The sequence below is a fragment of the Leptidea sinapis genome, chromosome 30 (assembly GCF_905404315.1).
Source record: "Leptidea sinapis chromosome 30, ilLepSina1.1, whole genome shotgun sequence".
NCBI classification, from domain to species: Eukaryota; Metazoa; Arthropoda; class Insecta; order Lepidoptera; family Pieridae; genus Leptidea; species Leptidea sinapis.
The window spans coordinates 8,219,075-8,243,711 of record NC_066294.1 but is presented as its reverse complement, the minus strand read 5'-3'; the positions used below and the strand labels follow the sequence as shown (position 1 = coordinate 8,243,711).

The window sequence follows — 24,637 nt, the reverse complement described above, 5'->3', positions numbered from 1 at the left end:
AACATTCATTCATTTCACTCTTCTACTTCAACTACTTGCACACGACATCTCAACTACACAAGAACTAATTTATCTAATCCTGTTAAGACAGACGATATATAAATCTTTAAGAAGATATCAATCTTTCTTTGTTCATCGCGAACAATGTGACTAATATAATTCAAGGTACATACAGGACTTAAAAGTAAAGTTCAGTAAAGATAAACTGTGGGAATTGAAAAAAAGTTATCCTTTTTAATAAGAGATATTTATTAAAATTTGGAAAAATCAGCATAAACATTTAAAATAAACTACAAATTTTTAAATGGCACATATAACAAAAACATTTATTAATTCAGGAGTTTGCTCAAGACTTCCTTCAGCTCTAAATCGAACTCGGAAATTGGTAACGCTAATTCTTGAGCAGACGTCGAAGAACTTCTGTCGGTGACCACAAAGTCGGATGGAACAACGAATGGCTGCTTCTTATCACCAGGTTTTTCCAAGGCTTTGAAGAATGGCGGCATAGGTAGATATGGCTTTGTTTGTAGCCACTCGTGGAAGGCTTTGCTTGAACTGAAATCAGGTACAGAATTGGACATTTATAACTATAACTATAAATAAGTGATGTGAAAAGACTTTATCCCTTTTTAATTTGGGCGCACGGAATAATGTAAGTATGTACATCTAGCCTTTTGAAAGAAGACTGTTTCACTGTGACCAATGTGATCCATTATGATAGCCACGGTTAACTATAGCTCATTGCTAGGATCGATTCTTTTCATAAATCTTCACATACTTTTGCAGTGAGCTGACGTATCTCAAGTGGTTGAAGAATTGGACTTTTATTATTTATTTATTTATTTATTAGGCACTTCAACAGAATACATATACATTTACAAATATAAACTTAATATTATTTACAATTCTAATATGCACACATTTAAAAGAAATGCACAGAATTGACTAATAATAATTTAAAGTAGGTGTTTTAAAATTAATTACATATAAAAGTTGATGTGAATATTAAATTTAAGTTACTAGGTTAGTTTATAGAATGACTTAAAAGTATGTTAGTATTTTATTCTTAAGTGAGCCATGAGAGTCATTGAATATATCTACATTTGGGTGTTTCCTAACAAGCATGTTATATTGTTCGCCAGCTCTGATAATTGGCGAATTCAGTCCTAAATTCAATTTTATAAGAGGTCTACTAAATGTATTATGAATACTTTTACGCGGATACCTCGAAGGTACGGTGAAATATATTTAATCGAGTAGCTCCGTATTATTGACATGGTTGTTAACTATTTTGGAAATAAATAAAATATCAAACATTTTACGGCGCGCGTTTTGGGGATTTCATCTTAAAGAAAAAAAGGCGCTGTGTGTAAGGACATCTGTGGCTAATTCCACTTGCTAAAAAATCAAAGTGTCTGCTGAATGATCTTTGAATGGACTTCCCAAAGAGATACTACATTTACGCATCAAGGGCCACATTCAGAGAGGATGTGTAACAGGGTTTCATCTCCACTATTACAGAATCTACATGCTCTGCAATCTCTGAGCCCTAAGATTGAGAGGTGTCTGTTTAATCTGGAGTGCCCCGTTGTATATTAACTAGTATGCAAATAGAGTTATATTAAATAATAATAAATTGCAGAATTGGAATCCACCTCAGCATAGTACTGATCATATCATAGTGATATGATCAGCGCTGGTCTTCCAGAGAGCCCCAGGTGGTCTAGCGGATATATTATTATAAAACAACAATGACATAAAATTTCGTGACCCATCCAATTGAAGGTAGTAATAAAAAATTATAGCAAGTACATCTGCTTAATCCACTGATATTATAAATCTCTCTGGAAAAAAAACCATTTTGAATGTATTTTGCTATGACGTTCTATACATATAGACAATGCACCTAATACAAAATCAAAACCGAAATATGGCACATGCCACAAATGACACCATAGTAAGCTTCCACTGCATGTCTATACATTTCTGCGTTTACTCCAGTTGATTTAAAATATTATCGGTCAATAGGCAGCAATGTAAACTCTATTTCAGTTTCAGCCGCGTATTTTGAATTGATAACCCAAAATGGACAGTGACATCGGTGGAGTAGCATTGAGGTATTTTTTTAAATCCAGACGAAAAAAAGGGTTCCTTTAATTTTTACGTTCGTCAGTCTGCCCCTATTTTCCGATCAAGATCTGTTCAGTCGGAGGTTTTTTACGTTTTTAATCAAAAATTACTTTCATATTCTAAAGGGGAAATTTTGTATGTTTATTGATTGGCTTGTGTTTATATTTGTTGCTTATTTACGTGCTAAGGGAGGAGGTAACCTTTAATGAGAGAAACTAATACTCAAATATAATATTTTATTCACATGAAATAATTAGTTAAACTGGTTATTTTAATGTTAGGTTCCTTGAGTTAAATAAAAAAGAGTGTGTGTACTTATGTACACGCGTTAGAAGTTATACTTCTTTTGCGTATGGAAAAATAAATCAAATTTTAACAAATAGTTAAGATCAAAGATAGTATAAACACTCAGCATTTAGGGTTAATATAAGCAACGAAAAAAAAAAATTTTTAAATTATAATGTACTAATTTTTAATTAACGATGTAAATAAATTATACATACCGACAATTAATCTCAAATCTATAAATGCACTCAAAATAGTTTATTCAAATCAGTTTTATCACTAATATTCAATATATATAGATATACTAATAAATTATTAGTAAATACTATCACCGTCGTATATGAAATTGATTTAATAAAAACACAAAAATAATATTTATTTATTCACACTGTTTAATTGTACTGTTACGAAACACGTGTTCTCAATATGAAAATACTAGAATATACAAGTTGAACATAGTTATCGATTTTCATGCCACCTAGGATAGAACTTCACGATGTAGAACTCATATTTTTTTTCCATCGCGCCAAAAGAAGTATAACTTCAAAATTTGTCCTTAAGACTTAGATATATTTTCCAGGGTATCTTTTTGATATATGTTGTGTAAAAGGACACCAACATATCTTGGTATGACAGCTTTTGTGAAATTATAAATATGGCTAGTTGGACTTTTGTATGTGCTTCAATTTGACTAAATTGATAAAATATATTGACTTTTGAAAGAGTATTCAATATTTTTATTATTATTTTTTTATCATATGTTAATGAACATGAATTTTTAAACGCTCAAATCTTTTAGTGGTGTATATAATATAAATAATAAAAACCACGAGGAAATGATTCTAGCAAATTCCGCTCGATTTATTTGGTTTGTAAAATTATTCACATCTCTCTCTTGCTACCAATTGACGCCAAATCTCTTTCACTATCTCGTGTACGAGAAAGCTGAAAAATATTACCTTTTACATATTTGCGATGTGCATAAGTATCAATTATCACTAGGTAACGATATTTCCGTAATAACGTGTAAATAGCACTAGTATGTAATTGTTCACGTTCTTGTAAGCCGTTCTCAATACACAAAATACAATATTGCTAATCATTGTTCTAAACTTTGTTCTAAGGCCTTTAAAAAAAACAACTGACTTTAAAAACACTATTCCAAAACAATAGATATAATATTCACTAAAAAGTATAAAAGTAATTGCGTATTTTTATACGATCTAATTAATAAATCTAGGAACGATTATTGTTATTTTTGAATTGGTATCCTCCCGCCGCGGCCCCGCTCTCGCCTCCTCAAGTCGCGTGTGCGACTCAAGCACATGACCTGTAACTATGTATGTAGTTAAAAACCTACCTTGGCTGACACCGACTCCAAAAATAGCAATTATCGTTACTAGAATTAGATTGTTTAAAAATACGCAATTATTTTATACTTTTTAGTACATATTAAATCTATTGTTTTGGAATAGTGTTTTTTGTTTTAATTTTAGATTCTTAGTGAATCTGAACTACATTAACTACCAATTTGTCTAAATTTGTGTAGATCTACTAAATTTTGCAATGTAGCACTGAACATAAGCGCATATCAATATTATTACAGACTGCTAGAAATTCTGCCACAGATCGCACCCTTTCTGTAAGTCGTTACGGAGTTCCATTGATCATCATATTTTACTACGACATTTACTTGACTATAACGACTTTACGGTAGGTGCTTCAAATATCCGCATAGCATAAAAGAGATTCAGTCTAGTATCGTTGATCCTAAGAATTGAAGAGTTCGGCTACTTTGTCATGGATCCCGTGAGCAGAACCTAATCAAACTATATTTGAAGTATATCCTTTCCAATAAAAAAAAACGAATTATCGAAATCGTTGCGCATATACTTATAGCAAATTTAAGACTTTTATGGTTTTCTCATGGTTTCCTTTGTCAGATCTGGACGAAATGTAGGGACACGGGAAGCACCAGCTTTCAAATAAAAAAGAATTATCAAAATCGGTTCACCACTCGAAACCCCCTCCTTTTTTGAATTCGGTTAAAAAGAGCTACTCTATTGTTTTCATTTCTGACTGTGTCCTTTCAACTGTCCCATTCTGACAAGCGGGTCTTGTCTGGGAACTTGTCAATAATTGTAGTACCATATTTAATGAAAAATATTCGTTTTTATTAAATTAGTTACGCTTTTTGCATATCAATCTTATATAAATAAAAATAACCTTACCAATGATAAGTCACACCATCTTTTTTGAGTCGTTAATATATTATTTAAGCCCTTTTTATAGCACACTTAGGCTTGTTGATTGACATACAGTTGACACTTGACTACACGAGAAAAGTGTGCTTACATTGTCTTTAAGCACACTTTTCCCGTTCCGTTGTCAGGCTGCGAATGATATGTCCATATGTATAGAACGTCATTGGTATTTCGCTTAGAAATCATATTTAAATAAAGTCCTATCAATAAATTCAAAGTTTAAAATTTTATACAGCAATTCTGTTCTTCTGTAAGTTGTCCTTGTAAACTAAAAATATCATAAAAATAATAATTTTAAGGACAGTCTGGATTATGAATTCAACAAGTGATAATATAAGTGCAAAATTCTTTAATTTTTTGGAAGAAAATAGAATACTGGGTCAGTTTCTTTCGTATTTTTTTTTGTCTCTCTCAGAGGCCAAGATGGCAGCTAAATAATAACCAGTGCTTTAACTACATATCACCAAAAGGAATTCTGAGGAAGGTTATTAAGAAATACTATTATATTAGAAAATAAATCTGTTATGACTTCTAATACTTTGGTAATTAACATCATAAGATTTATGAGCACTATTATATCGTAACTTAATTTTTATAGTTCGCGTAAGCACCTACTCCTAAAAACATTTGAAGTAATTTAAGTTACCAGATCACACCAAGCGTTCGACGATAATAAGAGCACACCAGTAATGTAATATCAATTTTAGTCAGCGAAATTAATACATAATAGAGACACAAAAAGAAAATGGAGCCAGGTAGTGACGGAATGGTATCCAAGGGATGGCAAGCGAAGCCTAGGTAGGCAGTACACCATTGGGAGAATCCTATGCACAGGATGCCGGCTACATTATGGGTACCACAACGGCGCCTATTTCTGCCGTGAAGCAGTAATGTGTAAGCATTACTGTGTTTCGGTCTGAAGTTGTCGTAGCTAGTGAAATTTCTGGATAAATGAGACTTAACATCTTATGTATTAAGGTAACGAGTGCAATTGTAGTGCCGCTCAGAGTTTTGGGTTTTCCAACAATCCTGAGTGGAACTGCATTGTAATGTGCAGGGCGTATCAATTACCTTCAGCTGAACTTCCTGCTCGTCTCGTCCCTTCATATCATAAAAAAATGGTGGAGTTAGGAAAGGTACGTAAGATCAGCATTTTACCTACTAAAACTGGGCCAGGAAGCCTGAAAGGGCTTGGCTAGATGTTGCTTGAAAAAATTTTAGCCGAATTTACCTAATGAAAGTCTAAAAGATATATGATACCTATCTACCCCTCATGGTAGTCAGATTTGATTAAATATACAGTGTGAACAATATATGTTACAATGCTCAATGTTCTCAAAATAAGGTACAAACTTAGATAAAGAATTGGTCTCCGCTACGCTCTAACTAGATACCACACTACCTAAGAATAATTGCTGTATTACTACGGCAAATTACGGGTACATATCAATTTAATAAAAACTAGTCGCTTGACTTTACATCGTTCTAGTTGAATTTGAAAAGTTAAAATGTAACGCCTTGCTTTTTTTTAATAGCAAAATATTCCAAACCAATATTGGGGAGTTGGGTACATCCAATGTTTATTTATTAAATTCAAATTTAATTGTAATATTTAATATTACAATTTTCGTAGCGCTTCTGTAAATGTCCGTGTTTTAAAGTGCGAGTCAATGTTTAAGTAACCTATTTTATATTTTTTTTTTACATAGGTTAATTAGTTATCAAACAAAAAGTTACGCACAAAAATACATTTTATTGTCTTGTAATATTAGCATCTGCATTTAGTTAGTGCTCGTCGGACGGTCAACGCTGACGTCGCGTCGGTCGAGCGTAGCGCGTATCCAAACGCGCTGACCATGTTGCGTTCAGTGTTCAGCTGAGAGCAACTTTGATTGCGCGTGTTACAATTGACAACGCAGAAAAATTAATCCAATTTTAACCTTTGATCTGTGCGTGCTATTTACGCAAACTACTACGGAATAAAAGAAGGAGAATATATCATGTTTACCCAATTATTATAGAGCATCAAATTCAAGGAGAAATTTATACAATGTATTCGAAATTGCCATAACACGAATTTTTGTTTACGATGTTATACGTACGATCGGTAGCTCGTTCAGCGTCAAACTGATCGCACTAATTTACTGCCATAGCGCGTCAGCGGACCGACGTACGCCAGACCAACTAGCTCGACCGACGATTCTCGTCGGCGCGACGCAGCGTAGCGATTTAACAATGCTGGACTGAACGCGTATTCATTGTTACAGCTACGCTTGACCGACGACAGCGCTGACCATAGTTCGAGCACTAAATACAGTCCTAGATTAATGTATGGGATTGATAAACTCCTGTCCCGTTTTATCCCCACTAACTGCTAACTAACGGCTATAATCGACATTGAAAACCCAATTGCCACCTACTATTTGTCAATTTGTGAAAATGTCGGACCACTTGAAAAATCTAGGAGGCGAGAAGTCACTATCGAAAAACATATAATGATAGTTTCTACTTAAAGAGCTATACAAATATTGTAATATAATGTTGCTCAAGTTACCATCTTTGAGTAAGAGTGGTACTTAAACACCCGAAGTGAATACCAGTTAAAGTGTAGTACACGACTTATTTAGTAAGATATTAAAATACTAGCGACCACAAAATAACTGCCCGAACATTGCTTGAATAATACTAAACAGACATAAAACAATTAAGAATTCTTAGATCTGTATTACTGAATAAATTCCTGGATTCAAATTTAAGCCTAAAACCACCAGATATAGCACATCCAATCTGATAACACCGTTTATATTTTAGGAACAGTTCAGTGATAAACAAAAATACAGAATTATTAAACATAATGTCACACTTACGTGAGATGCTGTATTTCCTCCCATACACAGGCCATTGTCTTAAGATCCTCAGGTATCTTGACTGGATGCCACATCTCTTTTGTATTGTTCCTGGGTGGGATGTGTTTGTACTTTTGTGGTAAACAAGTGCCAAATGCCAGGACATGGGCAGGACTTGTCTCAGCATGAACGTCCCAGGCAATCTGTCGTTTTAATACTCCTGGACATGCCGCCTAAAAAGAAATTGTATAACTTGTATCTAATTTTTAATGAGATTATATTGAAATGAAAGTTTCTCTACTATGTGAGAAAAACCATACCTCCGGGGCATCAACGTAATCAGCAATACTCTGGAGTACACACGGCAGAATCTTTGGATCAAGAACCAAGCTTCTTGAAGCGTGCTCATCAAACCAGACCTAAATACACAAAAATCGTTTTAAATACAGTCAAATTATTGTCTTCAAACCAGTTTACTATCAATGATGATGATTTTAAATAATGTTTTGTTGATGAATTTTTTAGTTACTTGGAACAAATCTTCAATATCCTCTGGCCTCCTAATTTCACTTTTGAACTCGACATTTCCCAGTCCAGTCCACCAATCATAAAATTCCTTGGCAATCTGCAACACATTTTAAATATTCAAGTCACCATAGTAAATTGTTACCATATTTCCCAAAAATTTTTTGTTAAAAACTTAGGAAAATTTGAAAATTTTAAGAATGGGCAATTTTACTCCCTTCTAACTCCTAAAGTGGAACATTAATTGAAAAAAAAACTCTCGTGAAGAACCATGTTGCGATTATCATAAGTAGTAATGTTAAGTACCTTCTTTTTCACAATTTCAGCCTTCTTGCTAAATTCGTCTGAGGCGGATACGTCAAATGCTTTCTTTTTATAATTTGAATTATATTTTATCATGTCCGTTTCAGATTTGTTACAATAAAGCATATCAAAATGTGGATTGTTCACGGGAAGTCTTCGGTTTGGCTTTCTGAAAAATATAGTATTTCATTTGCTTGGGAGAACGAAAACAACATTCCCTTCTTTTTAACCCCTTCTCTGCTAGTGCTGTCAATAATACGACTTTAAATACAATATTTTCATTATATATCATCTACCTTTTTAGTATCTAAAATCGTGTAGGTTGATTTTTAGGTATGTTACTTCAATTAATGTTTTTATTTACAAGATGCCGGCTAGATGGGTAATTGGCTACCATAGCGGTGCCTTTTTCTGTCGTCAAGGAGTAGTGTACACAATTTATATTTCCTAGCCAATGATGTTCTATAATACATAATAGACAAACCAAAATCTGAAATATGAAATATCCCTCAAATTACACCATAACAAGCCACAACCACTATATCTATACATTTCCGCATTTACTGCAGCTATTTATAAGTCTTGGTGAATAAGCCGCAATGTAAAACATTTATTTAGTTAAGATTTGATTCGGAAAGTGACAGTTGACATAAAAATATGACGAGAAGTGTGCTTACATTGTCTTTAAGCACACTTTTGCCGTTCCGCTATCAGACTGCGAATAATATGATCTTTTAGAATGTCATTGGCCGTAGCTAGTGAAATTACAGGGCTAATGAGACCATTTTACGTCTCAAAGAGACAAGCGCAATCGCAGACGATTTTTAATTTTTCACTTATCCTGAGCGGCAGTGCATTGTAATGGACAGAGTGTATCATTCACCATCATCATGTAAACAAGAAACGAATCCAAAATGGCGGCTTTTAATGATTCGCTCGAACTCGCACACGTAACATCACCTATCTGACATCCGACATGACACCTATATAACATTCCCTATTTCTCTGTCAGACCGAACTGTACCGCTGCCATTTTAGATTCATTTCATTATTGCCACGAGTTATATTTATTTCTAGTGCTTTTTTTGGCCACACAATATAATGTGTATAACCAGCAAATATCACACAATACTAATATTGACAATGCATTTTTTTTATGTATCAAATAAATCACTTTTATAAACATTTACTAGTTGCACCGTTTTCGAAACACAATCGATACAAAAATTTAGTTATCGAAACCGATCTCATTCAAATTCTTTATTTTGAAATAAATAAATCAAATAGTGCAATGAATTGCATAATTTCAAAATTACCAGACGGTTTCGCTAAAATGTTGCAAATACAAAGCATATAGATTATGTTTAGGCAGTCCTTGAAATATTTGCATTCAATCAAAACTAAACCTTACCTTGTTCTTGATTGGGCATGGACAATAAGGTCATCTCGAGAGCTTGCCGTTTTTTCATCCATCGATAATACGAGGGGAGGTCAAAAAGTTCGCGGAATGACTGGGAAAAAAGATGAAATGATACATTATGTTATTTTTCCTTTTCAATATATTCCCCCTTAACACGAATACATTTTTGGGATCTGGCATATAACTTATTAATACCGTCGAAAAAATAGGTTTTGTCTTGGGCGTCAAAATACGCCGAAATCGCCGACTTGACTTCATCATCGTCTCTAAATTTTTTTCCACGCAGCTCTTTCTTCATCTTTGGGAATAAATAAAAATCGCTAGGGGCCAGGTCTGGACTGTAGGGTGGATGGCGTAGTTGTTCAAAACCGCATCGATGAATGGCAGCCGTCGCAACATGACTCGTGTGAACGGGCGCGTTGTCGTGCAAAAGGAGTACACCTTTTGTCAGTTTTCCTCTTCTTTTTTCTTTAATAGCTTCTTTTAATCGGTCCAATAGGGAAGCGTAGTACTCTCCCGTTATAGAAACACCACGTTCTTTATAATCGATCAAAAGAATACCTTCAGTATCCCAAAAAATAGTCGCCATGATCTTTCCGGCCGATTGCGACACTTTAAATTTTTTTGGGGGTGGTGTGCCTTTTTTGTGCCACTGCATCGACTCCTGCTTTGACTCAGGCTCATAGTGGTGAACCCAAGTTTCATCACCGGTTACAATTCGGGCCATAATTTCTTCCCTAACTTCTCCACAGCGGTCCAAATACTCGCGGGAACAGTTGACGCGCTCACGTTTTTGCAGCGGCGTGAGCATTCTCGGGACCCACCTTGAACACACTTTACTCATGCCAAGATGTTGATGAAGAATATTTAAAATTGTGGTTTCTGATACTCCAACTGATGCTGCAAGTTGTTTCTTCTTCAACCTTCCGTCTTCCAATACAAGTTTTTCAACTTTTTCAATGATTTCCGGCGTAGTGGCCTCAATGGGCCGTCCAGGTCGAGGATCATCTTCAATTGACTCCCTTCCTTGCTTGAAAAGGCCGTGCCATTTGTAAATCATGGTTTTACCAGGAGCAGAGTCTCCGTAAACAGCTAACATCTCTTGCAAAATAGTTTGAGGCGTTTTTCCTTGTTTGGTGAGGAACTTTACGACGGCGCGATGTTCAATTTTCTCCATAGTGGCTAGTTTGTTCCCGATTTACTTGTTCACTCGTTTGTAACTCGAAAGCTAATGACCCAATTAGGCTAGAAATTGGCATATATAGTAATTATGAGTTACTCAAGTAGCGGCTACCTGGAGGAGCGACCTCACCCCCGCCAACCCCGCCATTCCGCGAACTTTTTGACCGCCCCTCGTAAATCTGACTTGAACACCTTAGACAGTCTCGATCCTGACTTCTGCATACCCTTTGACATCGACTTTGACATCTTCCTTGCCTTTGTTGATGCACTCATCGTCACAGACTTCGACCTGTTCATAGACTTTGATCGCGAGAGTTTCCTCAAATCTGCGGAAGGTCCACTTGACATACTCCACTGTGATTGTTCCTCGGCGATTTCTTCCTCTTCCAATTCATCATACATTGAGACATCGAAGTCACTGGCAGAATAGGTTGGCTGAATTTGAACCTAAGTCAAACGAATGATATTAAACAGAGTGTAAAGTTGTACCTCATATGATTGGCAAGTTGCAACCAGATAATTCTGAATATATCTAAAATTAAAAAATTGTATAAATTATGATACAAGTAAGCTAAGTTACTCATTATACATGAGGCTGTGGGTTGCAACCAGAGCCGTAGGCGAGGGCGTACATCAGCCGAGTGTCTAGTTAGAAAGTTGCTCATGAGCTTCAAACGCACTTTTTCAACACACTTGCGACACTTTTGCAACAACAAACAAACATATAAATCATACAATAATTATTAATATTTGATGGCAATTTCATAGATTGTGTTACATTAGTACTTGACACTTCTTTAGTACCTTCATTTATTTCTAGTATAAATCATACAAATTACTGGAAGGGAATGACCCCAAATAACTCATGGTACGAAATGTATATGGTTGTGGTTCGGGGCAAAACATTTTTGCCTATGGCTCCAAAATAAAAGCTTGCTTCATTTTGTCACTTTTTTTCTGTTTTACGAATGGATGGTCGTCTCTGTACGATTCAGCGACTGCGCTATCCACCATGTCGATTTAAAGTTATTATATCAGTCCCCGAATCAGCCAACATTGTACCCGAAGTTCTTCTGAATCTGTGTCTAGTGTAAAAATCAGCTTCAACCGATCCTAAATACTACGCTATTACTCTAGGCAAGATGAGTTAGTCAATCATTTGAGTATGTTTTTGCAAAGATGTGATTTCAATAAAAATAGATTTTAGGACACGATTTACTATATTCTATAAGTACGTTGACTGGCCAATAAACTGGCGCTCAGCAAAACTAGTGTAGAAAGTAATGGTGCGAGCTACTTTATCATCTCTATTACGGATCAGTTTCGCGTGATCTAGCGGAAGTGATTTGAGGACGGCTAAAATGATTTATAGAACATAAAGTTTTCCTTGTCACGACTGTCAAGAGATTCAAATAACTAAAGTGTATCACTTGGAAATCTTAAAGGTTCAATGTGCATGACCTTCCGAAGTGGTATGGAGCTCGTTTCAATTCTAAGTAGGTTATATTCGTTGCGCCACCTCATACCGGGATGCAGTAGGTGATCGCTGACTGAGCCAAAGTGATGTATATTTTATTTAAAACTGTGGTATTCATAACGTGCTGCAGATATTTAAAAATCCCGGAATGTTTTCTTATGCTGCAGGTTATAATCAGTTCGATTTGGGTCTGTTAACTTAACAGCTTAACCTTTGGTCAATCAGAATGCCGAGATATTTCGTACAATTAACTTTTCCTATGGGAGTCATATAACTACTGGTCAAGTCGTGTGGGCTGAAGCACTTATGGATTCTGATATAGAAGTCTTGTCCGGGCTTGTTTCTGTCACATGGAGAGAAGCAAATTATATTATTTGCTTTTGGTATTTTCAGTCTAACCAATTTGAGATTATTTCAAGGCCCATCCCAGCCTGCCTCTGAACAGCTTCCCATAAGACACCAGAAAAAATAGGCTGTGGCTGTGATACTCGCATAGGTGAATATCCTCGCCCCGCCGATGTGAAGGTTACATAAGTCGTTATACAGATTATAAAGAGTATCGGGGCAAGGACACTACCCTGCGGTATGTCAAATTTCATATTTTCCCTAGTGCCATGCTAAAAGTCAACCTAAACTTCCGGTATTCGGTCATTAAGATAGATAATTGGTGTATAAGAGTGACATTGTCACAAATTCCTAGGCCTTCTAATCAGCGCAAGAATGGAAACAAAAACTGTGTCAGTCCTTTATTATTTCTAAGAAAACTCCAAGACATTTATTGCCCCTGTCCACTTTAACTATAATTATTGGTCAGGTCTAAGGTTAGTGTAAAGGAAATAATTAACTATTTATAATGTATCGTCGCCAAATACAAATAATGAGTGTATAATATTTGCTATGCAATCGTAATCTCATCAACTGACAATGCCATTGTATTAATTCTAGGGAAAAGATAAGGCTATCTTTAGAATCGAGTTTGCATATCAAAGCCCCAACTGCCGCATTTTTAAACATAATGTCAGTACTATCAGTTCGTGTGTAAGAATTTTTCTAAAAAAAAGGAAATAAATAATTTATCTATACAGCGTGCAGACAGCTCTAACTTAACTGTAATCATAAAAAATAAACTATTAAACAATTCCTAAAGAAATCAAAGCATTAATAATATTATTTCGCGTAGCGTTGTGTCGATGCGTATTATTTTACGTGTATTTATTTATAAATTGCTTATAATTAGGATCATTTGTGTGAATGTATTTGAAAGCTATTGAAACAAGCCATAAGATCATGCAATATAAGCCATCTTATAAACAAAATAGGGGCAGATCTTGGTGAGGGAATTGTGTGCCGTACTGCACTCTCGGTTTTGGTGTATCTGAAATAACTAGTGCCCTGGGCCACTGCTGATTACAGAAGGATATAGCTCTTTGGAACACCCTCTGCAGATAGATGAGGAAGTAAAAGTAAAATGATGATGAAACCAAAAATGAGTTAAATTACCCCTGAAGTTGGGTGAACAATGTCATCTTGATAAAACATATCCGACGGCTGTTGTGAAGATACTTCAGACGGAGGTTCATACGATGGATCAATTGAAGGTAGTTTGAAAATTTTAACTATCCTTTGATATATCACCGGCCCCACCAGGTCTCTTACGGTTTCACTTTGCGATTCCCAAAACTGAAAAAAAATTTAGACAGGTATTTAAAATACAATAAATCAAATTTAAAAAAAAGCAATTGTGTGGTTCTAGGAAACAACGATGCGAGTGAAACCTTCGACGAATAACATATTAATATCAGCATAGAGAAAAAAACAAAATGATATATTTGCTTTACATATTTATAAAAATAATAAATTATGTAATAAAAAAAAATTCGCTTAGGGGTGGGGTCCGAACCTACAACCCACCCACTCGGGAACCAGAAATTAAGCCTGGCGTCTTAGACCGGCCAAAGTGACTTAAAATCTGTGATTGAAATTACGTTTCACTTTAATAGCACGCCAAAGGGTATAAAATTATCTTAACATATCATTATTTTACGATGGAATGTCTAATTACACAATATGTAGTAGTAAAACTATTAGCTCTATTCATCTATTGTCATAAACAAAAAGAAAATGACTAAACATTTAGCCCGAAATTTCGAAAAAGACAACTCCGTCTATTACTCTACAAAAAATGATTTTCCCTTCAAGAATTTAATTGTTATGGGAGTTTGGAGACTAGCACTGGAGAGGGGATAAATAATAAATTTAACATTCATTAGACTTACGCTGAGATCTAAAGAGTGTACTTACTTAGACTTTGCTCAGACTTTACTTACGTAAAACGTAGCTGAGTGGAATAAAACGCTTACGTAAAACTTGAGTTTTGCTTTAGGCTTAGCTCATTATAACTTAGTTGTCAGTTACAGGTGGAACGCTCCTTTGCACAGGATGCCGGCTAGATTATGGGTACCACAACGGCGCCTATTTCTGCAGTAATGCGTAAACATTACTGTGTTACGACTTGAAGGGCGCCGTAGCTAGTGATATTACTGGGCAAATGAGACTTTACATGGTATGTCTCAAGATGACGAGCGCATTTGTAGTGCCGCTCAGAATTATTGTGTTTTTCAAGACGGCACGGCAAGGGCGTATCAATTACCATCATCTGAACTTCCTGCTCGTCTCGTCCCTTATTTTCATAAAAAGGAATCTTTAAAAATGAAATCAAAGATTATGCTAAGCTAACACGTCCACTTAGTATTTCATAAGTAAAGTCTGAGCAAAATGTAAGTACGCGCTATATATCTCAACCTTAGACCATTTTCGAACGGTGCCGTAGCTATTGACATTGCTTGTTCACTACTTGTTTAACACTCGTAACTATTTAGACCGAATCCTGTAATAAGTGCAGCCTCCCCAAAAATAAACCTGATGAGAACAGGACTTTCTAACCGTCTGAGTATGCTCTTACATTGAAGGTCACAAAGATCCCAACCGAATCGGTTCGGGAACACCAATCATCACTATAATGCGCTGGTGAAATCTACACTAATAAATTGCGAGCCGTTTCCTTCCTTCAGTTATACTGCGAAAACTACTGAACCGATCGAAATTAGATTTATACCATTAGATGCAGCGTGTTTCGGAGAAGGTTTTAGTATATGATATATTGGTGATTACTTATCTGGAACCTATTTTATATCTAAGAAATATCTATATATTCGCAATACAAATAGTTCAGTCAATGATATTTCATTACATATGACAATTCGTACAATGAGTGGGCGCATGCTACTTATTTTATATGAAATTTAACATCTTGACTGTTGCTTCTCAATATATTCTTGATAATGCAATGTATGTTCATAGGCACATAAGTGAAATTACTATAAACTGTCATAACAATAATGTTAATAACAGGAACAGAGATGAACTTATAATGCTAGTATGCTCGGCTAAGTCGAGTAAGTCTCTTATGGGGCGAAGTATATATGCTTTTACAACAAGATCCCACAATTTTAAAACAAAGGCATTACGATATTCAAAAGGATTGTTAAAAAACGTTTGTGTGATCAAGGTTACTATAACATCAATTACTTTCTTAATGACAACAAACGATATTAATTTGTAACCATGTATCCATTTTTATGGAAAAAAAAGCTCGCTGAGTTTGTTGCGCCCGTTCTTCTGAGGCATTCCTTTCGAGTGGGTGGTAGTTTTTGACTTTCAATAAGTGATTTTATGTCCTATTTTGAATAAAAATATAATATGAATTTGAATTTGGCAAAACAACGTTTGCCGGGTCATCACTTGTATCTCAATATTTGTAAAACATTACCGCTTCGTCTTTGTACGACATTTCCAAGGAATGTATAACATTTTTCCAATGCGCTTTAACGGAGGCTTCATTCTTTTCGTACCGCGATTGCGTAATAACCCTCAACTTTTTTGGCCTGTCCCAATTTTTAACTAAAGGCTTTTTCCCACAAGACATAGGCAAATCCTTTTGTTATAATTTATTATTAAAAATGATAACAATAACAATTCCACAAGATCACGGTTGTTGTGAAAATTCCAAAGAGAATTTTAACACTACGTTGGAAAATTCGTTGTCAAAAGTCACAGTATTTTTTAAGAAGTTAGTTATACCACAGAGTACATGTAGATATTTAAGAATAAAGTTATATTAGGGGTATCTACTTGTATTTATTATTTTTTTATTTAATATATTATTGAAGTGATAACTTCTTATGGGAGGATCAAACGTAACGCGTTACGGCGTCAGTCTGTCTAGCTTCCCTTTCCCTCACGCATACGCAGCGGTAGGCAGGCTCCTCCTCTCTCACTCTAACCAATTGTTACTTTTATAGGATTTAATAATGATACTTGTAATGTGCATATTTAAGAATTGTAACTAAGAATACTATATAATATAATCAATGAAATATTTGATTAATGAATAACCTTTAAGGAAAGGGTACTTAATAAAAAGGCATTTATTTTCTCAAAATTGATTCCTTTAGAATTCATGATGTCATTTCTAATAACTACTAGATACTTCTACCGCATCGGAAACAAATGGCGCTCTGTGATAGAAGAAGCGACTAAAAAAACTCTCCCAGCATACTTTTTTTGCGCTCTTTTCAATAAAAATATACAACATTGTACAGTCATTTCTATCGCTATAAAATAATCACAATCTAGTCCCAGGCTGTCCGATCATTTAGATATTCAGCAGTGGAGTAATAGGATTTACGACAGAGCCATTTTTTTTTATAAAACATTTTAATTTATTCATAGATAATGCCTGAACAGTGGCTGGGACTTTATTATAGAAGTGTATACATTTACCCTTAAAGCTATTATGTATCTTATGAAGCCTAATAATCATACTATTAATACATAAAATTTAACTAATATCCTAAGTTTTTCTCATGTTAAACAATTTCAATACTAAAAGTTGAACTTAGATTAGTTTAAGTTATCACTTCTGCCGGGCGTCCTAACACGCACACCTTTTTTTTATTATTAGAAGTGCGTAAACCTGAGACTTACATTAAACTAGCGTATAAACAAACAAAGCATGTAAGAGAGATAAACATTTCAAACGGAAATACAGAAAGATATAAAAGGAAAGATACGAATTGTTACTGTAACCTAATTTTAATTGATAAGTCGTAAACAGTCAGCCACGCTTGACTAATGCCAAATGGCTGACTGTTAGCTTCGTAGTACTTTGAATATATTTTTACCAATAGCTAACTCACGCATTGACAAATCAACATAAGTCACACATAATCGTACTGTCATGTCCGCTATACGCTAGTGTATTATATATATTAAATAAATTATGTAATATATAAAAAAAATAAAAAAAGACGTTTGGCACTCGGGGACTGCCGCGGTAAAGCTATTGCATAGTATTTTTTATCAACTTATGCAATTATAATTATTTATGCAGTATTTTTTTATTATTAAAATTAATTTAAAAAAAAAGCAAACGGAAAGTTAGTAAAATTTTACTTGCAAGATTTGATTACAGGCAGACAACGGGACAGGTGAAACTAAATAAAAATGCTTGTCATAATAATAAAAATTAAAAAAACGAGATAAAAAAATTAAGAAATTAAAAAAAATCAAGACGTACCCCAGGCTCGAACCTGGGACCTTCTGCACATAAAGTATACATAAAGCATACGTGATGACCGCTGTTCCACGGCAACTGTAATGACCGTGGCGAAATATCTATATAGATCTAGTAAGTAAGTGTTAGGTTATTTTTGTTACGTAATTTCTGGATTCGATCTCCATGCTCAAGGCCCGCGACAGAAGCTATGGAATAGCTTAATATATTTAATCAAAGTATTTCCCCTCGTTCTTGAATACATTTTTGCCAAATGGCAAAATGTGATCTTGCTTACTCCATTGCTGTAGAACTCCGAGGAGCTGGACTCAACAGACTGTAAAAGCATTGTGTTTTGCTTCTACAGAATATTTTTTACCATGGCAGAGAGTTTCTAAATGTAGGTACCGCCGTGTGTGTTGTTGCGTTACCATAACGAACAGGCAATAATAGGGCTGTTCTTTCTGGAGTTTAAATCAAATCAAATCAAAATCACTTAAATCATGTAGGTCAAGGTAAAACACTTATGAATGTCAGAAGTTTTCTTTTATTTTTCACTTACCACCACTTCGGAAAAGGTTGATCTTTATTGAGAAGTGACAAGAAACTAATTTAACTTTTAAAACTTCATCGTTTTACAAATAATTTTAACTACAATACAATATTATGTAAAGTGATGCAAAAAAAAAATACTCAAAAACCCCTCCCCTATATAATCCCCCCCTAACCCCCTTATTCATAATAGTCTGCTAACTTAAAGCATTGCTAATTCTCACTCTGTCTTCTTCTATTGACCTAAGTCAGAATGAGAAAAAACACTCCTAAGGGGCTGTTTAAAGTTAGCGGACCATTATGAATAAGGGGGTTATACGGTCTACTCAGTGCCTTACAGGAGTAAGTAAAAAAAAATGTAAATAAGGTAAATTACTAAGTAAAAGCGCAAATCATGGCGCACACGGTTTTTCAAGCATTTTTATTTTACCAATTTGATGTAAATCAAAGAGGATGTAAATACTACGTAATAAGAGGCGGGACTTCCTAAGTTAAAATTGAAATTAGTATGAAACGTGCAGTGATTTGACATAAGTTTGAAATAGTAGTAATTTCAGTATGGCGATTGGGGGCGAAGTATAATCCGGCTGAGTTTGAAAGAGAAGAGTTGCTTAAAACGTAGTGGATTTCGGCTATCTCCGTTATTTACAAGATTATAGCCGTCATCTGCCAATCTATCAATCACTGTCTGTTTCATATAATCGAGTGAATCGCTTTTTTCTTAGAGAGTTTCGCTAGGCTGATGTTAATGGGTTAATATTGTGGGTATACTTCATTTGACAAACTTAAAATTACACTAATTTTTGATGAATACAATCTTCTTTTTTTTGTCTGTTATGTGAAAAACGTTTCACTCGTTAATCTCGCACCAATAAGGTTTTGTTTTAATCCAAATTAGCCAGTACGACAAAACGGTAATTAAGTATAATTAAACTAAATGGACATTTATGAATTTTTATTCATTAATTTAAATAATTTTGTTATATTAATCATAATTAAAGTAGTTTATCTAATTATTTAAAAAAATAATATAGCTAGCTTACACATATTTTTAAATAAAGCTGCTCTCTAGTTAGTTTGTGTTTCAAACCGTAGTAGGTATAAAATATAAATGTTGCCTGCCATGAATTATTATTGATTTATTTATTTTAAGTGAATACACGATGTTGTTAAAATGAAACTCTTTTATTTTTCATTTCAATATTTAAGTATGTAAAATTATTAAAAACAAAATGACTCAGTATTATATAAATTTATTATTAAGCGATAAGTATGTACTTAAGTAACAATTACAATAAATTCATTATAATTAAGTAACAAAAGCTATATTCAAAACAAAACAACAAGAATTTATAAAGAAATACTATATCATACCAACATTACACAATAATTATTCTACTATACGCAATTCACTCAAGTCCATCTAGCGTATATTATCCAAACAATCAAACAACACAGATGACATTCTTGTTTAAGACCAATTTAGCAGATGACGCTATTTATGCAAGAATTTGCCTTTCATACACCATCTAGCGATATGTATGCAAAGCACAAACTAACGAAGCAGTTGCTCTGTTCAGTTATAGTAGTTTTAAAAAGCCTCGGTAGATGGCGGCTTTTCAATAAATTCTGTTGCTACATTAATTTGATAAGATTGCTTTTTTTTAATTTGCAATTATTATATAATAGCTGACCCGACAGACGTTGTTCTGCTCATAATAAAAAAAAAGTCTTGTAGATGGAATTTTGGAAAATCCGTTCTTAGCTGAGCTCTACTCGGTGAAAAGACCTACCATATTTCAAGTCTTTAGCTCTAATGGTTCCAGAGATATCGTGATGAGTGATCAACCGAGACATCCGAGAATAAACAAACTGCTTTACTCCCGTGATTTTTCCCGTTTTTATTTGCAGGAGATAAACATTGCTGCACATGATATTAGAGAAAACAAGTAACTAGGTATCAAAAATAAAATTAATATTTGGGCTATTAGTATAGGTAGTATAGGTACATTGAATCGTTTATGTAGCAATATATTAAAATAACATAACCAGGTTATTGTAAAATAACAGGTACGGGATGGGTGTTTTTTTTTTCTACTTTATTGGTAGTGCTAGGGTAAGTTCTCCAATTCGCGTCTATTGCCCAGTAGGGCTATTCTACTGAAAAACTGTAATCTCCAGCTAAAAAAGCAGACGCTATTGCGGGTAAGCCAAGAAGTAATATGTTGACTAACTGAAACTTGCCAAATCCACCCACTTCTCTATTCAAAACGTCTTCAAACTCCTTCTGTGATCTAGCTCTTCCTGCTTTTGACATTTTCACATATAACACTCAAAAACTGTTTACATAGAATTGCTATTCTACTGTACTTTACATAAGTAACGCATTCATTTTATTAAAATCCAGAGGGTCCAAACTAACACATATTATCTTTATTGTATCGCGATGTTACAAAGAAACCAAGAACGCTTTATCAAGGCAAACATTTCTTTAATCTACGCAACAATTTATACTGCTAGCGGCGTATCCTAGATGTTCACTGATATAATTGAAATAAGAAATAGTATTTACGCTCTCAGATGACATTGGAGTTTGAACTGTAACAGATATAATATGTTGTAGATCTAATATTGTGATCTAAAAATACAGAAATACTCGAGTTGCTCTCGAGAACGATTCCATTCGTGGATTTCAAATAACTGGTTTGTAGGATTGTACCTTTTAAGTACCTAATGTAAGAGCAATACTTATAAGTAAAAATTCATAATCAGTTCGTTAGCTAGCCACATAAATCTATTCTTAAGACATTTCACATTTGACAGCGAGTTTTTATTATAAATAAATAAATAGTGACACACTTTTATATATAATACATACATAATTGTTATATAATCCCAACTAATATTATAAATGTGAATATTGTCAGTTTGTTTGTTACGCTTTATTATTATAACACTAGAAATAAGATTTTGCTTGTAACTAATTCTAGTAGGCTTCATAAGATACATAATAGCTTTAAGGATAAATGTATACACTTCTATAATAAAGTCCCAGCCACTGTTCATTATGTATAAATAAATTTAAATGTTTTATAAAAAAAATGGCTCTGTCGTAAATCCTATTACTCCACTGCTGAATATCTAAATGATCGGACAGCCTGGAACTAGATTGTGATTATTTTATAACGATAGAAATTACTGTACAATATTTTATATTTTTATTGAAAAGAGCGCAAAAAAAGAATGCTGGAAGAGTTTCTTGCGACGCTTCTTCTCGCTCAGAGCGCCATTTGTTTCCGAAGCGGTAGTAGTATCTAGTAGTTATTAGAAATGACATCAAAAATAATTCTAAAGGAATCAATTTTGAGAAAATAAAAGCCTTTTATGCCTTTTTATGCCTTTTTATGCCTTTTATAATACAGATATACAAGAGCTTGGGAAAGGACATAGGCATGAATGCTTTTTCTTCTTCTACTCGAATAAATAATTGGCGGGATTGGAATAGGGGTTGAAAATTTGTATAAAAGTTCGTCATTATCGAAGATAACACTGTGAAAATTTATATTAAGGCACTTACTTATGTAGTTTTTTTTATAAGCTTGAAAGTTTTAATAATTTAATTAAGGCACTTGATAAAACATAAATAAATATTTGTTCTAGTGTTTTTTAAATTTATAACCTGTGTGGGGATGAAAAAAGGGGGATGACAGTTCCGTAGCTGGTAGCTTATAAAGATGTATTAACCACAGCAGTTCGTTGTGTATTATTTGCAAAGTGAGTATATTAAAAATAAAAATGCTGTCCAAAGTACTTAAGGCGAAGAGTAAGCAGAAAACACGAAAACATGGTGTTTTTAGACAAGTTTTGTGGTAAAAGTATAGCATTTCGAGCTATGAACACTACTTAATCCTGTTACACATATCTTTAAGTCTTATTTGTAGGTTGCTAATGCTTGCTGTTGGTTATAGTTAACACTGCCGAGCCTTTTTGAACTACCACTTTTCTTTGAAGTTAAACAAGTTTTTTGGCATAGCGTGACGCATTTTAGTGGTACTTCTCTCAGAAAAGTTATTCTTATAGCTTGTACTTTTTTGTGTAGGTTCATTTATTCAGATTAGTAGTGAATAACGAGGATTGTAAGCATATAAACTGTTTTCCACGCAATAATTTTTAAAATATTGGCTTTGTTACATTGAAGCCGTGAACTCATACCGCTCAAGGTCGCTGGCATTTAGTGTCGCCTTAACTATTGCACGCGCAAGAAGTCGCGAGTAAAAGCTAGTATTAAAGCTATGTTATATGTTGTACGCTTGGTCGTGTGCGAGTTTGATCCGCACTTTCGTTTTCTGTATGTTCGAAGTGATAACTTCATCAATTTCAGAATAATAATACCAATTACAGGATTGTATTTTTTTGTTCTTTATAATACACATATAAAGGTAACATTTGTATAAAAAACACTGCAGCAAAGATAAAGTGAATAATATTTGTAATACATTATTTCTCAAACGTGTTTGTCGGAACGCCATACCATCCGCAATTCTACATTAAATTTAATAAAACAAAATTGTATAACATATTAATATTATATTAAATGAACAAACAAATAAATATTTTATGCCGATATTGATGAAAACCTTTAAATGACAGAATTTTCAAAAAAAAAAAATATAAAAAAAATAGCGTTGCAGTCCTATAACAGTTGCATTGTTAGTTCAAGATTACGCGAAAAGCAAGCGCCATCTATAATCAGTTTCGTATATTATTTTATCTACACCCATGCTTTAAATCCTCTATTAAAGATTCTGAAACAGTTAGTTTATTACCAACATTAAAACACCCAATGTTCTAATAACCATTACATCATCCAAACGAGTGTTGTAATGTTGTACTGAATTTCATAACAACACTCCTTGGTTTTTTTTTCGATCCCTTCATGCAAAATGAGTTTCAACAAATAGCCACATTCTTATTGCTCGATGCGTGGTTTCTGTATGAATTTCAAAAGAAGAACATATTTTTCGTTTACACGCGTTCCACACTACCAGAACATGGCGCGCTGTAAAAAAAGTAGATTATTCGAAACCCCGCCATTTTTCTTGAAAAAATGAGCGATTCAAGTTTGACAACACACCGCCGGATATTTTAAACGCTGTAAAATAACATAATATTCAAGTGAATTTTAATAATTGCACTATAAAAAATGTAAATTACTACTAAAATTAATAATTCTTTCATTAATACTTAGTTTATTTGTATATAATCAGTAAGGGATGATATTTGGTTACTGCTAGGACTGGCTGTTTTAATGTTAGCAGTAAGCTAACTGTTTCAGAATCTTTTAGAGGATTCATATCCTGGGTGTAGATAAAGTCTTGTATGCAACTGTTGATAATTAGGTATTAAAACACTCATGTGATACTATTATCACCCACATTCGTGTTTTAATACCCCTTATTACACAACAGTTGCATAAATAACTATTAATGGGGCCGTTTATTACATGTGAAATACATATTCGTTGTTCTTACCTGTGGTTCTTACTGCACTTAAATGCACAAAATTTTAAGAACGATGCGGGACTCGAACCCGCATGACTTCCCGCGTTCCGTGCGAGTGCTCTTCCAACTGAGCTAACCGTTCGATTAACGTGTCGCCATTAAAATCTTGTATGCTTTGTTCAACTTTCCAGTTGTGGCTTCATCTACAGGATCTACTTTACAGTGGATAACCTGCTCAACTCTTGTGTTTGTATATTAGGAAATTGACTTGAGATGTCGCTCTTGCAAATCTAAACAATCTGTTATGTTTTTAAAGTGTTAAACCTTACTTCTGGGATTAATACACAAATAAAATATGAAAACATTTTTTTAAATAGAAGTTTTAATAGAAGCTTCTAGATCGATTGATGAATATTGCATCGACTGAGTTGAGTCTGAGTTGGTTTTTAGAAACTGGCATCGATCATGTAGTTTTGGACATCATATAACACATAAGCGGTAATAGGCCCTAGGCTCCCGCCCGACTTCGCTGAAAAAG

The 24,637-nt window shown here is 34.1% G+C and overlaps 1 protein-coding gene across 1 annotated transcript; it reads right to left on the bottom strand.

Annotated features, from left to right (window-relative positions):
* Window positions 1–300: 300 nt before the first annotated feature.
* Window positions 301–16,426, bottom strand: LOC126973729 (uncharacterized). Its single transcript, XM_050821061.1, has 9 exons — window positions 16,262–16,426; window positions 13,933–14,112; window positions 11,132–11,402; window positions 9,765–9,834; window positions 8,357–8,522; window positions 8,055–8,150; window positions 7,846–7,944; window positions 7,547–7,758; window positions 301–555 (listed from the first exon to the last, which is right to left on the bottom strand). Exons 1-9 carry the CDS (start codon window positions 16,415–16,417, stop codon window positions 330–332), a joined length of 1,476 nt encoding a protein of 491 aa, XP_050677018.1. The 5' UTR covers window positions 16,418–16,426; the 3' UTR covers window positions 301–329.
* Between the last annotated feature and the right edge of the window lie 8,211 nt (window positions 16,427–24,637).